At 41.3% G+C, this 22,271-nt stretch overlaps 1 protein-coding gene across 1 annotated transcript in view; it reads left to right on the top strand.

Moving 5' to 3' along the window:
- TSPAN32 (tetraspanin 32) overlaps window positions 1-21,946 on the top strand; it is a 24,709-nt gene extending 2,763 nt beyond the window's left edge. The window contains exons 3-7 of the mRNA XM_018561345.1: window positions 2,450-2,524; window positions 10,866-10,967; window positions 11,156-11,236; window positions 15,205-15,288; window positions 21,746-21,946. Of these exons, the coding sequence (XP_018416847.1) occupies window positions 2,450-2,524; window positions 10,866-10,967; window positions 11,156-11,236; window positions 15,205-15,288; window positions 21,746-21,910 (507 nt within the window). The 3' untranslated portion in view covers window positions 21,911-21,946. The remainder of the gene's footprint in view (window positions 1-2,449; window positions 2,525-10,865; window positions 10,968-11,155; window positions 11,237-15,204; window positions 15,289-21,745) is intronic.
- The last annotated feature ends 325 nt before the right edge of the window (window positions 21,947-22,271 follow it).

Here is a 22,271-nt window from a genome sequence, read left to right as displayed (position 1 = left end):
ACGCATAAATGCACCTTGCCCACCTTGCCTAGAATCCTAGCACCGGCCCTGTTTATACTTCAAAAAAAGCAGCAGAAGAGTCTCTGGTTGGTCACTTTCTAATTCTCCTGGATATTTGCGGGGTGATCTGCCTAATCTGCAGAGAATCACACAAATTAGGAACTCAGACAACCATAATTATTCAGTTGTAAGATCCTCTGTAGATTTCACAAATCTGCATTCATATGTCCAGGGTAATAAAAAAAATTGTGGGAGGTTTTCAAACTGAATCAGTCATCACAACTCATTTTGATGGTTCTCTCCCTTCATTAATGCCTTTTATAACATGTTAAAGCATTTCCTACATAGTTTTACAGTTCTACATATAACTGTACTGCACTGATGTCTGGTATGGACACTATGGCCTCAGTGCACCGTCCCACCATGCTGCAGCCAGCCCAGTTGGTTTCATTGGTGGCACACCCCTTGTCATACACTAGTTCAGTGCAAATATTTGTTTTTCATTTGTTGTCTCCCTTCGCCCAAGGCTTTTTTGGGCTCTATCACTGGCTACAGAATGTTCTTTGGATATCCAGTGTATTTTACATTTGCCTTATCACTGTGTATTTTATTATTAGCTTTTTGGGTGAGGTTTCTTTTATCCTAATTTTTATCCATTTGTGCATAATTTACTGGGATTGTTTTATTCAGTGACCAAGGGCAGGCACACATCTCTACACATTTTTCACTCATGGATGAATAATGCCTGGGTTCCATGCAGATCAGCAAAATATTCATGCAAGTTAAAATGTTACAAATTACTGATTCCGTCATTAGTACGCAAGGGATTTTGTGAACAAAATAATGGATGTCCCATCTATTTAAAAGCATTGGTCTACACGGTGTCAACACAATTTCCACATTTGCAGCTTTATAAATGTGGCAGATTTCAATAGAAAAAGGTAAAATGAATAAAAACAATACAGTAAATCATGGAAATAGCTTGCTAGGCTCTTGAACAAGCTTTTACAATTGTGGTAAATTGTGAAATCGCAAAACAAAAAGTCCGGGGGGAATAAAGCAAGCTAAACATTGTTGGCCCCTATACCTAAGGTGAGTTTTAGTGTGTTGCTAAATTCTGACTCACTATAAGGGTAACATCTGTAAATCTATGCTGCCCTCCACTGGTACTATACAGTGCTGCTAATAATTTTAATACCAATGAAGCTAATAGTTAACATGAATGAGTTTTATTTGGTCACATAACAAAGTCCACAATGTCAACTCATTGACCGTTTTATTGAAAACAAATTAATACATTCAAAAAGCAATTCTAGTGGGACAGAGACAAATCCCCACCAATTCATTTGGCAACTTGGTACGAAGAATAATCGATGATACCCAATCAGGACTATATATTTATTATTGATGCCAGATGTGTGACATTGTTCATTTCCAGTTCAAGGTTCCTAGCGCCAAGAAGAATTTAGGAACCTGCAACTACCCTGGGAGGGAACTATAAAAAATATTTACTATCATTCTTATTGTTATTACACACGCTCTGATGTGGGAAGTCCATAGCTTACCACCCCTGGCAGCACTGCCACCTTGTGCCATGGCTTATGTTGTCTACACAGAAATCCAGCCCTGATAAGCACTCATAATACAGTTAAAGTGTATCCCAAGCCAAAACCTTTATGTTTAAGATACAGTGGTGAGGGGTTAGAAACCCTGTAAGTGTGCCCAATATGAACCAGTTTTCCCAGTTAGACATCAGTGACCGGTATCACTGGGACTAAAAGTGAAAGAAATCCAAAATTTTTAGTTCTCATCAGAACAGGTAAAGAGTTGAAAACTTAAACTGGGGCACTTTAAGGACAAGTATTTAAGAGGGGATTTCTTTAGTTCGGAGAGATTTCTTTCCACTTCTTGTTGTGACTCCAGGAGAGGGGGTGAAAGGAATTCTTCTCAACTGGACACAACTAGCATGAAAAAGTCAAGGGTTATACCATTTCCTACTCTATACAGAACAAAACAAATTGGGCTTTCAATATACTTTGAGGGCATATTCATACCAAAATGTTGAATCCAGGTATATTAACGTTCTAGCATTTTACCACAATTACTGGTTATGCAATAGCATTTGCACTCTAGTAAGGAAGGTATTTGGGTCCGTGGCGCATTTGGGTTTGGGGTAAGACACAAAAGTGTTTTAAACATGTGACAAACCTTCCTCTAGTTCAGGGAAGCAATTACTCTTTACAAATATGCCCCATAGTAGCTAAGTAACTTTGTTTGCATTGTGTGCAATTAAATTTAACGTTACTGGTTCCATAACAAGTGCTTGCAATATCCAGCCTAGCCAACAGGTGTCGCCATTATATACCACACAATGTTATGGTTGTCTTGGGAATTATTGAACTGTATATTTAATTTTATTTTTATTGTGCGGTCTTTTCCTTTTCTGCAGGCATTCATTGGGTTTGGCTTCCTGTTCTGTATACTGATGACTGGAATAACCTGGACCCAAGAGTGTAAAAACCAGGTAGATTGATTATTCTGTTCATATGATATTTGTTATATTTTATTACATATGGAATGTAAGTACAGTCTGTGCATTCAAGCAAAATCATTGAATACATGTAACCTCAATAAATAGTTTCATTAAGATTATATATATACTTTGGAAAGTTAGGTTTAGGAATGTAGGCAGACCATACACAGGAAAGATCTAAGCAGGGTTAAAAATATTCCCTTCCCAGCCAGAGATGCTGAAAAACGGCATTCTACTTCTACTACTAGAGCTGTGAAACTTCTTGGTTCCAATAAAAGGCTGAGGCATGCGACAGGACATGAGACCCATTTTGAGGGACATGTCTCATAAAGACAGGCCTGTAGCACATGAAAGGGAAGAAATTGTGTGGCGGGACAGCATGACAGGGGGAGAAAGGGAGCTAGGCACAAAGAGTTAAAAGTTTAGTTCAGAGAGAGTTTAGAAGGAGGGGTCGCTTACCACATTAGAAATAAATTCTGTAGGTAGTAATTTAGTAAAGGGTGTTCCGTGGGCAGGTGTAAGAAGTTTCCAGTTAAAAGAGTTGCAGACTTCTGAGAGTTTTCCTCCTCTCCCACCCACCCCTTTTTTCGTCCTGGTGCTGGACCCTTGTGTTGGATGTGACCACTTAGTTTTAGACTGAAAGTGTTGAAAGATATTGTCCCTGAGGCGGTGGTGTTGCGGCTGGGGGCCTATTGTTAGTTACCTGAGGCCACAGATTCAGGTTATGGGTGGCTTTGTTACGTTATGTGCCTTGAAGGACCTGGAAACCAGTTGTTTAATTATATAGTTGTCTTATTTTGTTATGTTATGTTATTACAGGGTTATTATATATATTTAATTTTGATATTAAATGAAGGTTCTGGTTTGGACAGGCTACTTCTGAAATACCCTTGTCAAGCACTTTTTGGTCTATACATAGGACATCATGATAGGAAGGTAGCTCTAACTACGGAGGTTAGAAAGCGATATTAATGAAATAAAAGTTAGCTACTTTCGTAAACCAGATACATAGAAAAATGTAATGTCTGCGCCCCTCACAGTTTTAACATCAAGAGGAATTAGCAGAAGACATACTGCTTCGTCACCTACCTCTATGACTGACAGCTGTGACATGCTAACAAGGAAAATTGACAATACACAGCCCCTATTTTTTTCTACTCCACTTGTGTATGGCTATGAAATCCTGCGTTGCCATAAGGGAAGTAAAGGTACTAAATTCCACGTATTTGGAGCCTGGTCAAAAACCTTTTACTGCAACACATAAATTCCAGTCTACCTGGTAGTTTCAGTGTTTCCACCATCTGTGCATGTTCCTGCACCCGTTATTGTGTTCTCCATAGTAATGAATAAATAAAATCCAGTGGGGAGAACCCCTTATTTAAGCCACAGCTGGTGCGCAGACCTGGGAACTCAAGAGCAGAAATCTCACCAATAGATTCCCAAAGATCTAAGAAACTATCAGATGGTTTAACTTTCCAAAGGCTACCAAAGACTGAAATGTCAGCTTTGGGTGTACCAACCCATCAACCCCTATAACCACAGGGTCACTTGCGTAAAAGTAACGCCCTGTAAAAGAAGAGAAGATATACTTACCTATTCAAGTAAAGCAGCTGTACTGCTGTGTGTGTGTACAGGCCTTGCCCCTGTCTGCCCTGCAACCAGAGCCCCAGTGCTGCATCAGTTCCTGAGTCTGTGCGGGTGCACTAGAGGGCCGCAACCTGGAAGGTGTCCAGCAGCCAATCATTCTCGCCATTAGGGTTGCTGTGGAAGATATGGACCTTCTTAGATCCTGCACCCCTGGTGCGCCCCCGATAACACACAGACCCCTAGTTTCTGAGTCCTCTGCCCTGTACCCCAGACTTCCCTCCAGCCTGCTACTCTAAACCTGCTCCACAAAACCCGTGCACCAGTGCCCTGGTTCCCAGACCGTAAAAGCAACAGAGCGATTTTTGCTATAGTTCTAAAAATTAGGAGCATTTCTAAGGAAAAAAAAAAGGCATGAAGCTTTGGAAAACCAGAGATGATTTGCAGCTATGATACTGAGCTATATATACATCCGTATGGAAAGTGCATGAGCAGTGATAATTATACCGCACCCCACCAGCCTTATAGAATAATTCACTTGCTAGGATGCAACACTGGCTATTAATTAATAGCCTCTCTATCTCTCAATCTCGAGCCAATGTGTGATGTGTTAAGGATTATAATTTGACATCACTGACTATCAAAAACCAGACACATGTACTATATATAGTGAGCAGGAGTAACACAAATGAAATGTCTCTGTAGCGCCCTCTAAAATGTCGCTATTCAATTTAGAGATACCTGGACTGTAACCAGTCTAGATACTGATTATACAGAGCTCTGCACTCTATAGGTGTCCCTGAATCTGCTGGATCGATTGCTCCTCCTGTTGCTGAGGAAAAGGGAGCCTTGGCATACAGTGAGGGAGGATCCACCCTCAGGTTATGACTATGCACCTGGCCCTAGCCAATCCCTGAGTAGGATGACTCAGAGGCATGGTTGAGGGCAGGTAATAAAAGGTCTGGGGACATTGTGGAGAGCTCTCTTCCCCTAGGGGCCTCGCCCTAGGAGGTCTGTGTGTGATGCAGAGCAAGCAGCCTGGGCCTCAGCACATGGCAGGTGCTGAGGGGCCTGGAGGCCTAAGGATACACTGATACTTCACTGGGCCCATACACGTGGCAGGTGTTGGGTGCCTTGTTCTAAGAAGATACTCTCATTTAACTGGAGTGCTCCTTGGCAGTTGCAGATGCTGAGGGCACAGAAGTTCCAGATCCTAAAGAGGAAAATACCTGATGGAAGCTGGGTCAGAGGAGGAGTCCGCTTGTTGAGGGGTACCGCAGAGGAGCTGGTGCGAGCGTCCGTCTGGGACCCACAAGGGAGAGCCCTCACCCTATTCCAGGTATCTGTTCACAGTATTACTACTATTGGTCCTTGGGGCCACATCACAGCGATATCAGCATTAGCAGTTGCTAAGGGAGAAAGCTGTCCTCCGAAGTATTTCCTATGGCATCCTACAGACCCTAAATCCTCTCTCTCCTATTGATGTTGCAAATAAATACCCTAAAAAGACCCTAAGACTCGAGCCGTTCTGTCCGTGAGTGTCGGTGTGCTGTTGCTGATCAAAGGGGACTGGCAGCTGGAACCAACAGGTAGGAGAACCTATTTCAATATTCAGCGGCTCCTTCGGGGGTGAGCGCTACATCTCATTGTAAAAATGAACCAATCAATTCATTTTCTAATCCTTAGGGCTCAATTACACGGCCATTCATTGCTGTATACCACCCAAATCAGAGTATTTCTATGAAGGGTATGGCCAGGTGAGACAGATGAGTGTCCATGGATGCAAACAGTCTGCATACAGGGCCACCCATGCATCCCTAGCCACCTTCTTGAGTGACTACGTGTAAACAGCTGGATAGTTTCAGCCTGTCATTCATTTTACCAGGCTTCCTATCCATAACTAACATGGCTGTAACCACTGTAGAAATACACTGATCTAGGCGAAGCTTTGTCAGCCTGCCGTGAGAACCCTAAACCTGCCATACACTGGCTCTGTTTGGGTATTTTGACAGCGGCTGGCGACCGTCAGAATACAATGAAGACAGTGGGAGATTCCTCCATCAACGCTGGTAAGCGTTGGAGTCGTCTGTTATATTTTCTTCGTTCAGCCCACGGGTGTACCTATCTAATAGATGAGACCTGATAGGTGTTTTAATGGCAAACTGAAGAAGCATACACGGCAGGCTGGCAGCGCACCTGCTTACTAGTTGGCAGTGGCTTAGCGTTGTGTCAGCTTGCAACAGGAACTGCTGCTACTAGTAGGATCTCCAGGTAGTAAACTTTGCAATAGATGCACATAAAAAAATGTTTTCTTAAAAATACTATATACAGTGAGGCATGATACCCAACATACTCCAGAATAGGTTTGCATTCACTTTATGTGAGTGGGATACATGAGAGATTACTGGGGGTGATAGCAGCTGTTTATATTTAGTAATTCTCATGGAGTTGAGAAGAGCAGTTACAAAAGCAAAGCATTTCCCCCCTGTAATATTACTCTGCGGTTACTGAAGAGAGACTACAAATTAGTACTTCAGCTGTGATGGTGTCAGCAAGAATAGGAGAAGCTACCAGACAAAGGGGTCATTTATAACTCGGGTGTACAGTACAGTTGTGCCACTTGACTCAAGTCTCTATGAGCAATACATTTGCCCATCTGTTCAGATCATACTACTCATTCATTGTGCCATGTAACTCTTTTGTATGTAAGCGCAAATTTTCTTTAAAAAACATTTAAAGCGGCTCTGTTGCACACCTTAAAAGTAAAATAGCACATAAGACACAGTATTGACATCAATGTCGGCGGGAGAAACCACCAAGCATAGCAGGGGATTGACAATCCATAAAGCGTCTGTTTCAGAAGAAACTATAGGCAGTAAATCCATTTCTGGAGTTGGGCCCTAAATGAGGTCACTGCCTGACACTATTATGTTAGCTTTCAAGATAAATTAGCAACAGAAGCAATAGTTTCCTCCACTGCCTTGTTCTTCAATGACACTTTAATATGGCCAAAATGGACCAATGTGTATGTCAAGCCAAAAGGTTTCTTTGGAGTTTTGGATAGAATGGGGAAGTTTTGGGGTTTTTACCAGATATCCAGAAATTTGCCCTCACTTCCTGTTCCTCATTTTACCACACAGGAAGTGACGTATAATCTGCAATAGCAACACAGACTGAAATAAAATTGACTGGTTTTAGTAGAGTAGGGTGAGGCTAGACCTGCTAGATTTGTATATCTATTTGTGACCCTGTTGCAGACAGGGACACAAATAGACAAGCAACGAGGGAATCTATCTCAAACAGGTAACCAGACAGAGGTTTTTAAGCAATGCCATGACTACAAAATAAATTGTGCACAATTGTTTCTGGCAGTACAAATAGAAGCAAGTATATGTGGCATGCATACTGCAATTGCAGACAATTTTCAGTGGCATGACTCAAGCGAATGAACCTCTACTGAGTCAGGACAACCAAAGGAGAAGATAATATATTTCAGATGTAATGTTCTTATAAGCAAGTAAAACTTAATTCAGCATTCCTCAAGATCTCAGTGCTTCGTCTAAACACATAACCAGCACATATCACTCATGTGTTGTACTTAGCCTTACTGTCCTTATTGTTGGTGGCCACTGTACATGAGCAGCATCAAATAAATAAACATTCCTAGGGTTGACCACAGTGGTTAACCACAGCCTCACACCTCACCAGTAACCAAGCTTTTGAGAACCATTCCAGTCACTAATTAAGTTAGAGGTGTCAAACTCAAATACATAGTGGGCCAAAATTTTAAAAAATGCTCCAAGTCAAGGACCGGGCTGGTTCACACAGTATAATACCATGGTCTATACAGTATATCACACAGTATAATACACTGGCACATACAGTATATCACACAGTATAATACACTGGCATATACAGTATATCACACAGTATAATACACTGGCATATACAGTATATCACACAGTATAATACACTGGCACATACTGTATATCACACAGTATAATACACTGGCATATACAGTATATCACACAGTATAATACACTGGCATATACAGTATATCACACAGTATAATACACTGGCACATACTGTATATCACACAGTATAATACACTGGCATATACAGTATATCACACAGTATAATACACTGGCATATACAGTATATCACACGGTATAATAACAAAGGCTGTACTTTTAATTATTAAAAAGCATGATACATAATTACAATAAAACTTTATTTTTTAACTTTTTTATTTACTTTCCCTTGAAGAAATAGCCTAAATATTTAAATAATAAAAGCCAAAAACAGACATTAAATAGTACAGAGCATTTACAACAAAAGAATTTACTTACAAAAAAGTTTTTCCATCCTGTGCCTGCTTCTGTGGATTCTTCCCTTGCTTTCTCTCCTCATTGTGCAGGGGAGATATCAGTGGGGGATCAGGACAATCATCAATAAGATGTTTTAAAAAATAGTTTTATCTCTATTTAAATTACAGTAAAAAAAAGTATGTTAGGGGGATGTTAACTGGGGACAGTATGGAGTCCATACTGTCCCCATTGAGCTTCCCCCCACATCATTTTTACTACAATTTAAATAATAGAGATCAAACTATTAGATTACATACTAGTGTAGAGGCAGGAGGTACACAGGTGTCACAGATACTACTTTCAGTATATCACTCCCCCTCTTCTCCATGACTTCTACAGTACAGAAGAAGTCATGGAGAAGAAGGGGAGTGATATGCTGACTGACAGTGTCAAAGCACAGTAGCTGCAGGCTGCAGCTCTCTGTCGTCTGTGTTGGATCCTGATTCCCTCACGTCATCTGGACTGGACCACGGGATCCCTCTCAGTCACCTCACCGCCACACCTCCCTTGTCACACTGTGCTGCGGCCTGGCTGCTTGCTAGGTAATGCAGTCCTCTGGCCGGCGACAGCTCTCCGGCTCCTCAGTCCCATGAAGATCGGCGCGGGCAGCGTGAGAGAGCTGCCGGCGGCGATCTAATGATAATTAATTATCATCAGGCGGGCCCGAGATAATTCCGTCGTGGGGCGGTTCTGGCCCGCGGGCCTTGAGTTTGACACGTATGAATTAAGGAATCATTCTGGTCCCAAAAAGAGATCTTTGTCCAAAGCTGTCTGCAGAGTCAATAGCTACAAACCTCCATGTGGCCTTCAGATTGGCACAACAACCGTGTGTAGAGAGCTTCATGGAATGGGTTTCCATGGCCGAGCAGCTGTATCCAAGCCTTACATCACCAAGTGCAATGCAAAGCATCGGATGCAGTGGTCTAAAGCACGCCGCCACTGAACTCTAGAGAAGTGGAGACGTGTTCTCTTGTGTGACCAATCACGCTTCTCTGTCTGGCAATCTGATGGACGTGTCTGGGTTTGGTGGTTGCCAGGAGAACGGTACTTGCCTGACTGCATTGTGCCAAGTGTAAAGTTTGGTGGAGGGCGGATTATGGTGTGGGGTTGTTTTTCAGGGATTGGGCTTGGCCCCTTAGTTCCAGTGAAGGGAACTCTTAAGGCATCAGCATACCAAGATATTTTGGACTATTTCATTCTCCCAACTTTGTGGGAACGGTTTGGGGATGGCCCCTTCCAGTTCCAACATGACTACGCACCAGTGCACAAAGCAAGGTCCATAAAGACATAGATGAGCGGATCATGTATTTTGCACTTCTGGAAGAATGGTCAAACATTCCCATAGACACACTCCTAAACCTTGTGGACGCCTTCCCAGAAGAGTTGAAGCTGTTATAGCTGCAAAGGGTGGGCCAACTCAATATTGAACCCTACGACTAAGACTGGGATGCCATTAACGTTCATGTGCGTGTAAAGGCAGACGTCCCAATACTTTTGGCAATATAGTGTATGTAAGTATCTTTGTCTTCTGTGCTGTAGCAATGCAGAACAAAGGCACAACACACACAGGCAACAAAGTTGAGGGGGACACAGGCTTCTGACTTATCTGGCAGTGCTAAAACTGATGCAGGCTATAGCGCTGTAAGGGAGGGGTCTTAGGAGACATGGTTGTTGGAGAGGTTAGTATAATATTTTTTCTACTACAGAAGGGTGTCAGTTTGATTTCTTTAGTGACCTGACAGGGTCTCTATAATGTAGCGAAGGTTTAGGGCTCGCTCACACTAAGCTCATTGCCATGTATTTTGCTGGGTTTCCCTCACACACAAGCTATAGGCAAGTTAAATCCTAAGTTTTATAAAGGACTCTTCCCACCAACAACTTGCATTGGTTTGGGAAAAAATCTTACAAGTATGCAAATATGTATACTGCAACATTCATTGCATTATGCATTATGGTGTAACAAGCTGTTAATGTAAATCTGTAGAATTCACGAGCAGATGAAGAATCTTGACAGGAAATCTCAACACACTAAGCCTAGTAGGCTGACCGACTCACTCCTAGGTTAGAAGACAGATGCTGGAAGAGATCCAGATATGATATACTCAAAAGCCAGATCTAGCTATTAATTAAGTAGCGTCATTCTGGATGAAATGCACATTATGGTTTATGTACATTCTGCCCATGTATTTATACATAGTGTCACACACCCTTCAGATGCAAGGTTAAACTCATTTTGTAAATGGAAAGGAATGAGTGACAGGACATATCTCACTTTCAGTATGCAGATTTTGACTTTGTGAGAGCTCACTTCTGGCTGCAACAATATAATATATTAATAATAACTGACTAATAAAATATAAAAACTCTCTAATTCTTTACAGGTTGAGGCCTCTTTCCTAGACGTGTATGATGATATCTACGAGCAGGTTCTTAGGAGGTCTTCTGAAGAAGCAAAGAAGCAGCTTGTAGAAACACATGATATAGTAAGCATGTTCACAGAAATAAAAGTTCTACCTTCCATTTACTGTTAGAAGTGACATCAAGAACCCTGGATACAATGGGAAAAGGAAATTATTATTCTTGTAACACTGCTTCCTTCTTTACTTGCTGGTCTGTTTCTTCTTTTCACTGCTTCAGCTGCAAGATGCAAATAATTATGTTATGTTCTCAGTTTCAGTGCTGTGGAAAGACTGGGGGGCATCTGAACATTCCTGATGCCCACAATTTTTGCAAGAGCCGAGAAGAAGAACAAGTATGTCCAGTTTTCTATTGAATACTGTTCTTGGCATGAAAGTGGCCCAGAAATGGTGACATGTAATTTACATTCTAGTAAAAAGACGTAATTAACGCTTCATCTAGATAATAGGACATTTTAATTAGTGTATTATCTAGCCAAGATATATATCATTTAAAAACAGAATGACCCATAGGTGAAGTTATGAAAGTAATTAAAAGGGGTTTATGAAAGACTAGAATCCTTACTTTGAACTTGAACACTGTTCAAAGAGAGCATACAGATTTTTTGTTTTTAGAATATACCTTTATTGTCATATGAAACTCTAATTTCCAGTGTCGGCAAACATATTTTTATTGTTCAGGATAGACTGAGGAAGAGTTAGAACAGAGTTCCTCATCCTTTTGTAACAAGAAGGAGCCCTTGAAATAACTTTCATGTGTCAGAGAACACCTGCCAATAATTTTAATGTCTACAGTTTATGATACATTAGTTACAGATATCTAAAACGATCATTGGAGTCAGGGGTTACTGATCTGAGAGGCCGTAATTGCTCACTGCTCAAGGAACCCCAAGCAACCTCTGGAGGATCTCTATGGTTCCACAAAACCCTGGTTGAGGCTGGGCTAGGGGTTGACCCATATGTATTTTTCAGAACCGATACTGATTGTGGGTCACCTTTAGGCCATTAACAGATATCCGGTAGCGATATTCTGATTACACCCAGCTGCGAAAGCTATGTGTTCATCTGCTGGGTCAAGATTCCACAGCCAGCAGTTGAATGTAAACAGCAGGCAGTGGGCATGATATCGGTCGACCCCTACTAGTGGTGGCAGTGAATGGGGAGCCTCTACCCCCCCATGGCCCCTGCAGATCCCCTCACACCCCATTCATCTGCTGGCTGCTAGATTCCACAGCTGGCAGCTGAATGTAAAGAGCAGGCAGTGGGCGATGCAATAGCCAGCCTACTATTGTCTATTGCACTGCCTGCTGTTTACATTCAGCTCCTGGCTGTGGAATCTAGCCGCAAGCAGATAAATGGGGTGGGGGTGGAGGCTCCCCTTTACTGTCAGTATTGGTAATATTGGTCAATTTAAGACCGGTACTTAAACATTTTGTGAATATTGGCCACGATTATCGGTAGATCCGATAATCGGTCAACCCCTAGTTAGAGCCTCTATCAGGTTTTTACTACTGCCTGTGCCCCCACAGGGAAATTTGACCTCACATCTTGTCCATTAACAGGGTGTCACAGAGGCAGCAAGTGATATTAACAGGGTTATTCACAAAGGGGCGAAGGGATTGTAGAAGGCAGGAGAAGTGAACAATCTAGGACAACATAGCTGAACTGGAAAGTGAGCTGAATTGGAGAATTTTTCCACATCAGCTATTTTGGCCTATATTGTTCACTTCTCCTGCCTTCTCCAAACTCTTCACCCTTTTGTGAATAAACCTGTAAATCTATTCAATAGGGACACAAATACCAGCAACACTTTTTTTAAATGTTCTTGGTATAGGACAGGTCACCTTGGTATAGGACACCTGGTCCCATTATTGTTATCCTCGTGTCAATGGTTAGTGAAACCACCATAACAGGATCACATACATAAGAATAAAACGAATAAAAGTAATATGAGAAAAGACAGGTTTGGCCTTGAGTTTGGCTTTACAATTGTTTTGTACAGTATACAAATAACATTGTAGTAAGTATTAAAGCAGTCAAAGTTTGCAAACCCTTACAGCAGGCAAATTGCTTTCCAGCATTGTCACTAAGTGATAGACATCATCACACAAGGGCAAGTAATACAAGTAGAAAGCACAGCTACGTGTAGTAATACTCAGAAACAAACAGCCTTATTCAATAAGAATTCTTTAGTTCTGCATTTTAGTACTGCATTTATAATTAGTTCAGGAATTTACAATTCAGTTACGTCAATTCAGTTACGCCAGTGCAAATTATTAAATCAGAAGAACTAAGAGTGCAATAAAGGAGGGTTTACCTAGGAGATGTAACTATGCAAAGGTATTATTGGATTATGAATTTGTGGGGCTATATATTGCAGCTGCCTGCAGTGCGTGTAACCTTCATTTAATATTTGGCATGTCTCACAATATACCATTTGTTGTGAATCTATTGAAAAGTTTCTTGCCTGGAGATTAGGTCACTATCTCACAATTAGCAGCAGCGTTGTCAGGCTGCTGTATTCTCTTCTTTCGTTGACTGTTGGGCTGCATATCTGGTCTATCCAATGCAGCCCAGTGGCCAATTGAAATAGCCAGCACAGCAGCAGACTGGCCACGCTTCTGGTAATGGCGAGATCATGGTTTAGCATTGTTAGCCTGCAGCAAAAAGTGTTGTTACTAGCAGGATATCCAGACAAGAAGCTCTGCAACACAGTCACAAAACACAATTTGCTTAAGAAAACTGTATACAATGAGACATGATGCCAAATATACCCCCAAACAAGTTTTAGAGTTTTCATATACTCTAAACAAGAACTCTGGGCAGAATTATTCTTAACGCTTGCAGTGGGCTACCCCCACCCTGTGAGGGTTAAGTGCTCGTTTTCATCTAGGTATGAAAATTAAAACATTATACTTATCTGAACCTCTCGGCTAGCTCGCTATTGGTCGGTCCCTGCAGTCTATGCTCCAGCGAAGGAATGTCCCTCTGCGTCCTTGCATCCTTTACACTGTATTGGAGGTGATGATTCACATGACCTTGGACTGCTGGAGTGAAGGGGGAGAGAAATTCCAGGGGCTGGTCTAACAGCCAGCTGTGAGAGTATAATTTTTTTTATTTTTGTCCCGAGACAAAAATGAGCACTTAACCCTTGCAGTGCTGGGGTAGGCCCACTGCAAGGGTTGAGAATAATTATTCTTTAACCCCTTTGTACGTCCCCGCCACTAAGTGCCCAAATGACTGCTCACGTACACTGTACGTGAGCAGCTATTTGGGGATCTGTAATGCCGGTAACCGCTGATCAGTGGCTACCATTCATTAATAGATGCCTTAGTATTGAGACATCCATTAATGCAAAAGTTAAGCTTTTAATGACACCCAATCCCTTACAGGGATCGGGTGTCTGGCATTGATAGCAGAGCGTTATTTACAGCAAAAATGTAAAAAGTGCGTCAGTCATTAATGAACAGAAACTAAAAACAAGCTCAGTCATGAAGGAGTTAAGGACCTTACACTGCATCCGGCATTCCCATGTAAAGCTGGCCACCTGCTACAATGTGATTATATCCTCTTTATTGAGTTTGCTAACAGCTATGTTGTAGGGATGAGGTTTGCATTTGCAGCCATGCAGAGTTCTCATGTTGTGATTCGAGGACCAAGTGAAATGAATGTCCAGATTTGGATACCCACAAGAACCTCTGCCTGCTGCAAGCAGGAAATTATCCATTCAGTGGCATTATTACTACTGCGACTAAATGACATTCTTGGTAGTTAGGATCCAAGCAGGCTGCAAGGCGTCATGAGTTGCTAGGATGCAGACATTTTTCACATAATACTAATTTAAACAATTGAACATATTCACAATATAAAACAGCACACTCCCACTGTAATCCACAGGGCTGGGCTGTCAGTTTGATAACCTGGTCCTGCTGACTGCTGAGACAGCTGTGTGGCACAAAGGCAGGAGAGGCTCCAACTGCAGCTGTGTACCACTACAGCATCTGCGTTGGGTGCCTCTCTTGCCTCTGCTTCAGCCCAACACTGGGAAGGTATTGTCAGTCTGAGGTATAGTCAATAAAGATGGTAAGAACAAAAAAGATGGGGGGGTATGAACCCGATTTTCAAGCAAAATTAAGAGATAGCAAGTGGCTTCCAGTGAATCCTCCATATCATGTTGTAGTAGCAAGATTTTAATGTAGATTGTAAGTAAAAAGTTTATGTGGTTTGATTTATTCTTCTATTTTTTTCACAATGATGTGGCATGAATGTCTATTAAACTCTGCCTTCTCTCTGTCCCTTACAGGACTGTGTGTCCATAATATCTAAAGCTTTGCACATACATTTACACTGGATTAGAATGTTGCTGCTCCTGTCTCTAGGATTCACGGTAGGTTATGCATCATGTTTTACAACTGCCACTAAGGAATAATAGAAGCACCAGAATATTTACCTTCCTACTTTTGGCTACCTTTAGTGGTCAACAGAAGCCTTGGCATTTGGCCATGTGATCTTAGCTGATGATAATCTGAACTTTTATCTTCCTCTCCAATAGACAATTAAAAAAAAAATGCAAAATAATGCAGTTAGTAAGAAAAATCTGTAAATCTATTTCTAATGTACTTATTAGACATGTAAGCTGCAGAAAAATTTGGTTCGGATATTTTGTTATTTCGGGATTCTGGATTCGGATCTGAAATTCAATTCGGTTCGGGTTTCGGATACGGACGAATTCCGTATTTCTGTTAGTTTTGGATGAGTTTACAAATATTCGTTGTGAATACCACAGACAAACCATATACAGATAGTAATACTAGAGCTGAGGCTCCTAGACCTGAATGGCATTCGGGATCCGAATTTCCGAATTGCAATTGGGAGCTCCCGAATGCTATACGGGTCTAGGAGCCATATACCGACCCGACTCGGGAGTTCCCGAATGCAATTCGCAAATTTGGATCCTGAATGCCATTCGGGTCTAGGAGCCTCAGCTTTGGAATTATATGTATATATTTGGCTCCCGTGTTGCCGTAACAAAAGTTTGTATTCGGACCCATTTGGATGCATTAAACTGAAAAACACATCTGATTGGCCAGAAAAGTCACATGTCCAATTTAGTTTCGTTTTTTGAACGAAATTCGGACAGGATGCGAAATTCAGATTCGGACGCATTTGGATGCATTGGGATTCGGAAATTCGGATGTATCCAAATGTCCACGTTTCTGAAATTTGTCCGAATTTTGATTTGGAACTAAACGAATCGCACAAGTCTAGTGCTTATTGCAACTACCTGAATTTGACTTGGTATCAGTGGCTTGGTATCCCCTGAACAAAAGAACTCTGGGAGGGGGAGATGCAGCACTAGGGGCCAGTCATGTGTGCTGCACGAGCTTGTGATTAAAAGAAAGATACTGACAGGAGGAGAGACCAGAGGAATGATTTCATCACTCTGCTGCTGCTCTTTCATTGTTCAGTCACAGGCTGTGGGCAGCGAGATGACCAAGCTATATTTCAGAGCTGCAGTAGAGAAAAGTCATGTCGCTAAATTGGCTCTGCTGTCTGTCTCTGGACTGGGGAAACCTCAGGACAGAAATACTTGTTGACAAGTAGAAGGGCTCTACATTCTGTATATATCTCAATTGTCTATGTACTGTTTGCCTGGCATTCAGCTTCTTTGAAGCTTTTGAGCATAGCTTTACTTTAAATTCTAGAAGTATGGAGTTCCTCATCCACCAAAACCAGTTTAAAGATCACTATCAAATCCAGAGCAGAAGATAACATAGGGATGATGATAGTATGATGATAGTATATGTGACTACATAAGCAAACAGTTCCCCAGCATTTATATCCACACAGGTAGCACAGTCCCCTTAATTTAATCACGATGGAATGTGTTAAGGCACACAATGACTGTCCAAGAACAGGATAGGAGGTGAAAAAGTTGTGGAACCACTCTGTTCTAATAACATAATCTTGTCCCTTGAAGCAGAAAGTCTGCACAAGTGTTAATCCTTTGGTTTATATAGCCAAAGGTGTGAAGTGTCAAATTGCTGGAGTGGAGACATTAAAATGGTATGTGGAAGCCAGATGTTGTTAAAGGCCCCCACCCTTGTTTAATGGTGGTGGTTCCACTATGACATTAATGGACTATTTCACTCCTCTTGTAAACCAATTGTGCTCTCTGTTCAAACTGTGCGCCTCACTGTCCTTGAAAGACTGTCACTTTTCCTTCAATTTTTCCAAACCTACTAAGTCCTATCCTGTATAATTGGCCTGTCTGTGTTGGGTCATCAATTTGCTTAGAAACATTTGTTTGTCTCCCCAATGTGTAGGTCTTTGCATTCCTCACTACACTGCACTGCATATACCAAGTTATTTCGCTTGTGTTTGTGCATTGGGTCTTTTGGATGGACAAGCTTCTTTCTCAGTGTATTGCTGGGATTGAAATACACAGGAATGCAATGTGTTTGTTAAAAATTGCTTTTCTGACACTGCAGCCACTACTGGATGACTATATTACTTTGTGTCATCTGCTTCTTTCTTCTGTTTGATGGGATTTGTTCACTTGACCTTTTGAATGATTTAACAAAGGTCTCGTCTGTGTAGCTACAAAAGCTACAACCTTACAAAGTACTCTTGAGATGTTTGCGTTCTTCGTCTCTAGACTGTGGGGGGCATTTATGTGAGAGCAGATTTGCTCCATAAAACTGGAGCAGATTTGCACTACAACCAATCTGCTTCTCTGTCTCATTTTCAAATCTTACTTGAGCAAACTGAAGAGAGATGCTGATTGGTTGCCATGGGCAACTGCTCCAGATTATTTCTGCTCCAGTTTTGATAGATTCCCCCCTGTGTGTTTATTGTTACCATCTCAGCCCAGTATTGCAAGTTTTAATAACTCCCAGTTTCCGTTCCACTGGGTGGTGGCAGTCAAAAAGTAGATATGGGTCTGTGTGCATAGGTTTCCTGTAGACCTCAGTCTCCAAAGCACCCCCTTTCTTTACATGTAATAAACAGTAAAAAAAAATGGTAATTTGTTATTCTGCGCATCTTCCCATGTAAACGTGATGTTTCTATCCACTCAGTTTATGCTTTCAATATGCTTTCTGATATTGTTATTTGACCCACATATCATCCATATCCCTGAACATGGTGTTTCTTCACTGAAAGAGTTCAAGGCTTTCTTCTCCACCTCTTCCATATACAGGTTAGTTACAGCGGGAGACCCAGGTGAGCTCATAGCACAGGCATGTTTCATTTCATTCACCCATTCAGGGGAGTAACACCCAGTCGTTTACATCAACATGGAACAACCATCCCTAGATGGGGTTGGGGATCATCAACACCATCTGTGTTCCACATATAATACCATTTCAACATCTCTACTCCTGTGATTTGAAAATAATTCATAATCCATATGCCCATCGCACTCCTGACCGCTGTTCCATCAAGATAAGGTGGGTGCAACGGTAGTCGATGGATGGCCACCGTCTCTATGATCCGAAGAATATGGACACCGGCACTCCAATAGCAAACAGAATACGTCTATTTATTGACATACATGCAAAAAAAGCATAACACTCTTAGTGCTATTCCATTTGCTATTGGCGTGACGGTGTCCATATTCTTCATTTGAAAATAATTTACACTGTTATGTAAATTGAAGGATTGACACCTATGAGACCAAGGATTGAGATGATATAATTAGAACAGTGTAATTCTGTGGTCATTGGATTAGGGTGATTGTGTGGATATAAATGCTGATGTGTGCTCCTGGCACTCATTAGAACTGAAGAGGTGTCTTGGATAAGCTGTAAAATGTCTTCAACATTACAGAACATGTCTGGTTGAATGTAACTAACTACTACCAGCTAGTCGTTGGAAATTAGGAATGATATTGCGCCAATATTGTGCACAAATCTTAGAAATGTGCTCCCTGCTACATACAATACTTTAGCTATGCCATCTTTACTCTTGTGTGATAAATGGGGAATATCTTTTCTAAAGACATACAGTGTGTAAAAAAACAAGTGACCGTTTATTAAACTAAAAGCCAATAGGTACAAAATTCATCAGTGATCTTACATAAAACTGCTTACACATAGTGATGTCTTGTTTCACACTGCATCTGTAAAGTGGTGGATCCAAACAGGTGGACTCAAGCGTGGGCTGAGCCACGAAATGGTCACTACACATGTTAGTAGGCAGGGTCTTTCTGCAGACCGAATGATGGATGTGACTTTTCAGCAATGACTGACTACAGTTTTCTCTTGAGATGGCAGTTCAGCCACATACAGTTCAGTCACAGACAAAATGCTAAGAACACTGATACAGAGTGCTCGTTACCACCTACCACAATGAGAACATAGCAAAATGCTTGTAATAGATTTTGGTTCATATTTATCTGTCAGATCGAAGAAAACTGGTCAAAACCTCTGCAAGACATACCCAAACAATGCATTCAAATACATATATCCATTGTGGTAGACTTTCACACTACACACTTACTTAATTTTGTAAATTGGATAACTTAAAGCCCAGCTGAAGGTTCAAGCAAAAGCAAGTTGTTTAATTGAGTGTGAAGAGTAAACAAAGGTTCAAAATCATAAAGTGTGAAATTCACCAAACATTCACTGCAGGTGATTCAGTCGCTTTATTTTAAAACACATGCACCAGGAAGATACATCTGCAGTGACTTCAGCACCAGCAGTAGGCTTCAGATACGGACTGCTGCACTCTGTGTAAAAGCACAGAAAGCAGTTATCTGCAGCAGCCCACAAGGAATCGGAAGTGTTGCTGATTGCAGAGTTGTAGCTGTGACTAAGGGTAGCCATACATGTCTGGGTTCCTTTGCATCCTGGTAATGACCCAGCAACCGTATCGAAAATTCTGGTATTTGCAGATCAATTCCAGCAAGTTCTATCTATGGCCGTGTATATTTATCTGATCGGCATTTATTATTGTGAAAAAGTTTACGAGTTTAAGGCACTTAACCATAAGGTGTCCTGTGAGATAAATTCCCTAGAAGGAATGCTCTTGATTAAGTGTTTTTCTTTGTTGATTGTGGTTATGAGTGTCCTCATTTCAGCTTCATCTCTTTGTTAAAATAATATTATACATTCTCCTAAGCTCAATTTAGTAATAAGATTATGTTCAAGAGTGGAAGGTCCTACAGCCACACCCATAAAGCAATATGTAGACAACAGACAGTTCCGAAGCCAAAAAGCTAAGGGCTGGGAGTAATGGAGGGATTTTTAGGCAATTATAGGACCTTCACAGACACTTAAAATTGTGTAAAAATATAATATTTTATTAAAGACATTAAAAATACAAAACATAAAAACATATATGCATATTGGTGCTCAGCCTAAACTTGGTAAGCATAAACCTCGTATACTCATATACAGAGATGATGACAAGTTATGGTCAGTGAGTCCTTAGTTGGACTCAATGGACGGTTACTGTTGTGGAAAATTCTCTACGCGTTTCGCCACAGCTGTGGCTTCATCAGGATTAGCATATTGCAATTATGTGGATGATTGTAACCATATATGAATATAGCAGCAGCTATTCTCCCATTGGAGTGAGCAAATCAGGACTGCAGAGGCTTCAATAGTTACGACCTTGGTTCCCCCTAGGGCAGGAGTAGGTAACCTTGGCTCCCCAGCTGTGCTGAAAGGCATTGCAAGCCAGAGGCAGGACTACCAGAGGCAGCAGCATGATGGGATTTGTAGTTTCAGCAGGAGAGAACCGAGCAACAAAGAGAGGACTGCATTGGAGATAATGCCTGTTGCTTCAAATAGCATAGCATATGTGTTGAGGCTTTCCAAGATGAGCAGCAATCTGTGAGATAAGTTCCCTAGAAGGGATGCTCTTGATTAAGTGTTTTTCTTTGTTGATTGTGGTTTCCTCATTTCAGCCTCATCTCTTTGTTAAAACAACATTTGATATTCTCTGTGGCTCATCTATTATACAGCTGATTCCCAAATAGGAGATGGATTTTGCAAGGAAATCTTCAAATATTCTTTGTTTAAAAAAAAAAGAGCATAGAAGGAAAGGAAGAAATGACAAAATAAACAAAGCTTGAGGGAAAGTGTTCATGTGGAACAAAATCCAGGCCAAAGTCTGAAAGACTTCAACTACCTGTTCAGTGCTGAGCATGTGGAATTAAACAGCTGTTACACTGTGCGGCCTTCACAGAGAAAGTCAGTTCTTCTCTTTGACTGTATGTGCTTTTTCAGACCCATGCTTTTTTCACATCTAGTGCACTTCCAAATATCTGCATGCAGCAGTCTGGGTGCACTATACATTGGATGCAATAATAAGCAAGGACGAGTGTCTTCCAAGGACACTTACTACCACTACACCTAAACTGCACTTTGAAAACCTTTGCTGTTTTTAAGCCATGGTTATCCATAGTATTACATTGTTATCTTATGTAATAACAATGTTATCACTGAATGAACAGGCCCTTAGCAGAAATGTATGAATTGTTCTGAGAGGTACGAGAGATGAAGTGGTTAAGAGCTGAAACAACTATTGGCTTCTAACCACTGTCTGATGTGCGCATAGCCAAATAATATTTCAGTAACCCTCCATTTTGCCAGAAATATAAGGATTGAAGTTTAAATACTTGAACACTGAGCTTTAACCAACAACGTTCAGGTAGTGTGAGCTACAGGCTCATGGGACGTTGCTGTGGTATTATAAAAACGTACAGATCAATGGAACTAGAACACAGAAACAAGTGATATATTTCAAAAGCTATTTTGCACATATTTGTTGCATTGTTGTCATTATATAACCATCTATGAGTGGCCTCAATATCTATGTCCATTATCTCTCTACAGGTCTATGGCATGGTGCTTACTTCCTTTCTCTACTTCTCTCTGCCAAGAGGAAACGTTTGGGGCCGCAGAGGAGAATACAGACTAAACAATGCTTTAATCTGCCCCCCGGGTACCACACAGGATACCCCACTTTCTCAGCTTCTGCCGTACCATTCAGCACAATGAAGGGTTCTCTTTATTCAAATAGCCAGCACTAGCCCTCTGTCTAAAAATATCTCCAAGAAAACAGTCTCTGTCTCTCATAGCAGCCAGTCAGATTTAAAGCAACACTAAACTCGGGAGCTAAATCTTACAAATGCATTCAAATATAAAAACTTTTAATATTACTCAGCTGTAGATCCTCAAATCATCTCTGAATTGGTGCTGACACTGTCCATCCTTCTGGATGGTGGCTACTTTTGTTCCCCATTGTCCCTGTGTGTGTTGTAAAGTAGACACCGCTCCAAGCTCGCTCCTGTGATGGACTACAATCTCAGTTAGAATATACTAATTTGTATTGAAATTGTAGTCCATCATGGGAGTGAGT

This window comes from Nanorana parkeri, unplaced genomic scaffold, assembly GCF_000935625.1.
Source record: "Nanorana parkeri isolate BGI_ZX_2015 unplaced genomic scaffold, ASM93562v1 scaffold518, whole genome shotgun sequence".
Classification (NCBI taxonomy): domain Eukaryota; kingdom Metazoa; phylum Chordata; class Amphibia; order Anura; family Dicroglossidae; genus Nanorana; species Nanorana parkeri.
The sequence above is the reverse complement of the archived record's forward strand: the minus strand, read 5'-3'. Positions and strand labels throughout refer to the sequence as shown.